Genomic DNA, 6,000 nt, shown 5'->3' on the forward strand with positions numbered 1-6,000 from the left:
GCTTCTGGGTGGGAGTGCAGGAGGTGTGCAACATCGCTAAACCTTTGGTAAAGGTTCTTCGATTAGTTGATGGAGACAAGCCCACAATGGGCTACTTGTGTGAGGCCATGGATAGGGCCAAAGAATCCATTTGGACTTACTATGATGATAATGGGGATTAGGGGCTTGAGAAACAACTCTTATGGGAAGTGATTGATGAGTGATGGAACAATACACTCCATCGTCCAATTCATGTTGCAAGGATCTACCTGAACCCACATTTGCTTACTCTTGTGGTTTCTTATTTGATGCTGAGGTCATGGATGGATTCTTCACGTGTGTTAAGAGGATGGTGCCATATCCAACAAAATGTGCATAAATCTCCAAAGAAATGGAGATATATAGGATGGTAGGTAGCACATTTAGCTTTGGCATGGCTGTGGTTGATACGAAGACTAAAATGCTAGGTAAGCTTGAGTTTGTTTCAAATTTCATTGTCTCTTCAAGTTCATAACTTCATACTTTGCTTCAACTTTCAAATTTCATTTTTTTTTCTTATGTTTATCTTATTTGAAATAGATGCATGGTGGAGAATCTATGGTGGCAGAATACCCAATCTCCAAAGCCTTGCCATTCGAGTGTTTAACCAAACATGTAGCTCCTTAGAATGCGATTGCAACTAGAGTGTATTTGAAAAAATACACCGAGAAGAGCAATAGGTTAAAACGTAAAATATTCCAAATTTCCAATTAATTTTTTGAATTCATTAAATAATAAGTTTTTATAATTATTAATTTATTATTTATAATTTATGACCCTTGTACAGGTTGGAGTCCCATTGACTTAATGACATGGTCTACGTCTACTACAATCTTCGATTGTGAGTGAGGCAACTTGAGAGGACACTTGATGTGGAGGCCATCTCATTGGATGGGATTGACACCATTGATGCATGGAGGGTTGAGGCCGAGAGGCCTATCATGGAGTCAACCGCTGATTGGTTAGAGCAGGAGGTAGTGGAGGGGGTGGAGGAGGAGGAGGTGAGACCACCCACCCAGGTTATCCCTGTCACCAGTAGAGTATGTGGTCTACCTCCTATAGCTCTTAGTTCTTCAGCTTCTAGAATACAACAGAGTCCACTGCCAACTCCACTGCCATCCACATCTAGAGGGAAAGCTGTTGCATTTTCTTGCAAGAGGAGTAGAGGAAATCAATAGTATTAGTTATTTGGTTCATTTCATTGTATATGACATTATGGCTTGTGATATGAGATACATTATTATATTTTTTGTTGATATTTTGAGGCTGAGTTGGGACTCAGGACTTAGTATTCAGGACATGATTCATTGTTATGTGTGATGTAGCACTAGAAATGATATTACACATTTTATATATTAGTTCTTTTATCATATTTATGTGTCAATGCATTTATTTTATGTTGTAGATGCTTTAGATATTAAAAAAATTGAAAAAATGAATATCGTTGTATCTACCGATTTTTTGCTGATTTTTATTGATTTTTTTCAAGATTTTCCGGGCTTTTTCCCGATTTTGGACCCCCGCTTATTTAATCCTGATCGCGATGTTCGCAACGCTGGGATTCTTTGGCCCTATCCATGGCCTCATACAAGTATCCCATTGCGGGCTTGTCTCCATCAACTAATCGAAGAACCTTTACCAAAGGTTCAGTAATGCTACACACCTCCTGCACTCCTGCCCAGAAGTTTTCCTGGTATGAAGCTAACCTGCGCATGGCCTCTCCCTCTGGTTTGCGGCTATATGCCAAAATACACCACCCATATGAAAGAAACATTCTCTTCACATCCCACATACAATTCAAGAGGGATTGAAGAGATATGAAAATTGTGGCAAACCGTGTAATGGCATGGCACACCAACTCCTTGTTGTTTGTGAATGTTCTCGTCAAATGAAGCACCGATGTATGATTATATATAAATTTTGTAGTGCTTTTTGATGATTCAACAATATCCTTGACAAAAGAAATTTTTCCTGTGTCCTCCAACATCAAATCAATGCAGTGTGCAGCACAAGATGTCCAAAATAAGTTAGGATGCCTCTCCATAACAACAACATAATTTGCAGCGTTATGACTTGGACAACATGTTGTGGACCGACCTCTTGAATGAACACATGCAACAAATCACATAATAACTGTGTATCTTTGATATGTGTAGATTCATCAACAAATTTCATAAATATTGTCCACTTGGGACAATTAACCAAGAAGTTAATAAGGCTTCTACCCTTTTGATTGGTCCAGCCATTTGACATCACAGTGCATCTTGTGTGTGTCCATGATTCCCTAAACTCCTCCAATCTCTTAGTGCAGTCAACCTTTTCATTTTGAAGAATGCGCCTTCTAAAGTAATCATATGAAGGGACTTTGTACCCTGGGCGAACAATAGCAATAGCATCAACCGCGGGGTGGAAAAATGGATTGTTCTTGGCAATGCGGAAAGGAATATCACTCCAAATAAGAAATTTGCCCAACAACTTGTCAGCTTCTTCCTTCTCCCTTTTTTAATAACTGACGAGATAGATGGTTGTGCACCAAGTGTCGTTCTAGGAACAAAAAATGATGAGGTAGCTACAAGGTTGGGTGTACATGCTGATGGTGAAGTAGAACCAGTACCACTCTCACGGTCACCTCCCAATCCTGACACTCTACTCCCTGCTATTTGACTCTTCAGAGTTGCCTTGGACAATTTGGTTGTCTCTATTTTTTCTAATGATTTGAGGGCTCTTCGGATGATTTCTGGATTTGTATTTGAGCAAGAACCTACCTCATGTCTAGGAACTTGTGCAAGGTGATTCTTCAATCTGTATACCCCCCCGTCATATGATGCCCACATAATTTGCAAGTCAAATTTGATTTGTCAAACCCTTTATCAGGTTCACCAAATTCCCACAGAGGGTCCAATTTCTTTGGCATGTTTGTAACTTTGTTGAATCTTGAGTTTTAATGTAAGATTGAAGTTTGAAGTTTGAACCTAGGGCACAAGAAGAATTGCAAGTTAAACAAATGAAATTAAAATGTAAATACAACATTTTGAATTTTTGACCAAAAAATCCCTCAACCCAATGCAACAATAATGGCAAAAAATACACATTCAAACCCAAGCAAAAATGATTGAAAAAAACTAGGGCACAAGAAGAAATTAAACAAATAAAACTAACAATCAAGATTTTGCATTTTTGACCCAAAAAAATTCTCTCCACTACATGCAACAAAAATGACAAAAAAATACACTCAAATCCAAACAAAAATCATGAAAAATAAATGGGTGATAGAAATCTAAGGAAAAACAAGAAAAAAACAAAAAAAATGCCAAATTTGATGCCCATACCTGAAAACCACGCTCTGCTGAAGAAACTTGGTCCAAACTTGAATTTGTTTTGCTTAGGATGCTAAATTTGTTCACTTTTCTCTTTTCTTGCCCTTGTAGATGAGTTTTCCTCTTCCTTAGCTCTCACTCTTGCCTTCTGTTTGCAAAATTAGAAAAAAAAAAAAAAAAAAAAACCAAAAATTCGCTTTGAAAACTCGTTGTTGCTGCACCCAGCAATTATTACTGCTCGACTCGCGATTTGTTCACGATTTTTTCAACTCGAAGAAATTGCTGATATTACTGGTCGATAAAATTGTTCTGTTGAAAAAAGCGCGATAACATCGCGATGTTCACAACACTGATTTTGACATTTAGAATTAACTTTTTTATTTGTGAAGTTCTTTTCCAAAGAATCGTGTGCCAAAACAATGAGTAAATGTAATTATTAAACCATTCAAGATGAGTAATGACCCTTGACCAACATATTGAGTTGTCAAATAATATTGTGATGTCTAATCAAGGTGGTTGTGTGTTTCTCTTTATTCTTCAACTTATAGGGTTGTGCTCTGAGAGGTTATGCAAGAGGAATTTCAATTCTAGTGCAAGATTTGATTTGATTTACCAGATTTCCAATTGTTTTTTGATACACATGGTGGATGTGGGTCTAGGAGAAAGAAGATGAAACTGAAACTGGAAAAGAAATGAAACCATAATGTAAATAAGAGACTGAGAATATCTGACATTCACGACTTCTTGACAGAAGCATTCAGGGAAAGACATCTCTAATTGCTCCTTATAGTGGATGAAATGGTCAGTTAGGTTACATGACATTGGCTGATTATAAATGGTGAATCTAAAGTAAACAGTCTTGAAAACCATCTAACAATAAAGAGTTAATCATATAATATGAGAATTACCATATTAATTACAGACACATTTTCATTGTCATTATACCTCCTCACTAACAGACAGTCTTTACTGGATTCCTATTGGATAAATAGCTAATATTGTCACCCTTACTAAGTCTTTGTAATATATTTAAGGTATATAAGATATTGCTTCCTACTAGTCTTAAAGTGTTTTTGCTTTGCAGTGCTTAAGGATGACATCCAGTTTTGAGGTGGTTATTTTCATGAATTCCAAATAATGCTTTCTCACCTGCCAATTGAAGATCGTCATTTATTTATTTATCCTTTGGATAATGTTGTAGTTTCAGCATTCTAGTTATAGCGTAACCCAGTATTGAATATATAATTCCAACAAAATGGAGGAATGTAATTTCCTTTGGGCACCGAAACTGGATGTCTACAGATTTTGGTGTTGCTTATTGCAATCAAGTTTGCAACTGACTGTAAGACTCTCAAAATGTGGCAAAGAAGCCTGGTTAGCAGTTAATGAAGCATAAGTGGGATATAAATCTATTACCTTTAATTTTAAGGGCCTGTTTTTACTGATGTTCACATCTGTTTGACCAGGATACACAATTACTTTTGTGGGACTTAGTAATGGATGAAATCATTGTGCCATTCCGAAGATATCTTCCGGGAGGATCTCCTACATTTAGTGGAGGCAGCCAATCTTCCCACTGGGACAGTGTGCATGCAGTTGGGGTCCTTCAGCCTGCACCAAGTATGAGAGATGTCCCAAAGCTTTCACCCATAGTGGCTCACCGTGTACATACTGAACCACTTTCTGGCTTAATTTTCACGAAAGGTTCAATTCTAACTGCTTGTCATGAGGGGCATTTTAAGATCTGGGCTAGACCGAGCCACAGTGATTCCTTATCAGGCAATTCAGATATCTCTGTTGGTGCTTCAAAGGAAAAACAATTCACTAGCAAAGTCGGTTTCTCTAGTTACCAGCAATAATTAGTTGTCTCTGATTCCACTTTAAATCTCCTCTTTGTGAATTGTTTATTGGAAGTACATTTCTGTATATGCCATGTCCTTTGACAATTTTACAGGTAAATCTTTTTAGAAGAGCGTTATGTCCAAGCTTGTGAAGCGCTTGGCATCTGGAGGAGTTTACTGGCTGTTCTTTCATTTTTAAACTTGTGCATGTTAAATTCCCGCTGATGCTGTTGTACAACCGGTATCCTTGTAATATCATGTGTCATAGTGAATCATCATTCATGAAATTGGTGGTGCTTTAATTTCTGAGCGCTGATGTATTGACAATAAGCCTGTGGGTTTCTCCTCCACTACATGGCACCATGGGAAATAAAGAAAATTAACGCTGTTAACAGGGATGAGTTCATCTTAAATGGATTGGCTATTCTTCACCAATGGAAACTGAACAACAAAGCATATTATCCATCATAACACTAAAATGTATTGTCAATCGTAATATTTATCTTTTAAATATTGTTTATCAGTATTCTGGCGTTAAAAGAAAAATGAAGGTATTGTGATTTTTCCATTCGCAATGTTTATCCTTTTCATTTGACAAGTACCATTTGGGCTTATACAAATATGTTTGTTGCTCCCCAACTCAATTCATGTCACTGGCTTGTTGCTTGGAAAATACAGGTATTTCACTGTGCAAATGAATGAGCTATCTCTTTGCAATCTTCCAACATATTGGTCTGTATATGGAACTTCTTTGTTGCCTTCTAGGGGAATGAATTCATCAATCGCATTCTGTAGCCAAAGAGGGCCCAAATTGGCACTTTCCA

At 37.3% G+C, this 6,000-nt stretch overlaps 1 protein-coding gene across 1 annotated transcript in view; it reads left to right on the forward strand.

Annotated features, from left to right (window-relative positions):
- LOC149233411 (uncharacterized) overlaps positions 1–5,702 on the forward strand; it is a 196,239-nt gene extending 190,537 nt beyond the window's left edge. The window contains exon 11 of the mRNA XM_089379747.1: positions 4,802–5,702. Coding sequence (XP_089235873.1) covers positions 4,802–5,194 — 393 coding nt within the window. The 3' untranslated portion in view covers positions 5,195–5,702. The remainder of the gene's footprint in view (positions 1–4,801) is intronic.
- Positions 5,703–6,000: the final 298 nt, after the last annotated feature.

This window comes from Pinus tabuliformis, chromosome J (genome assembly GCF_031772625.1).
Source record: "Pinus tabuliformis cultivar Carrire ecotype Pingquan chromosome J, CPIR1, whole genome shotgun sequence".
NCBI classification, from domain to species: domain Eukaryota; kingdom Viridiplantae; phylum Streptophyta; class Pinopsida; order Pinales; family Pinaceae; genus Pinus; species Pinus tabuliformis.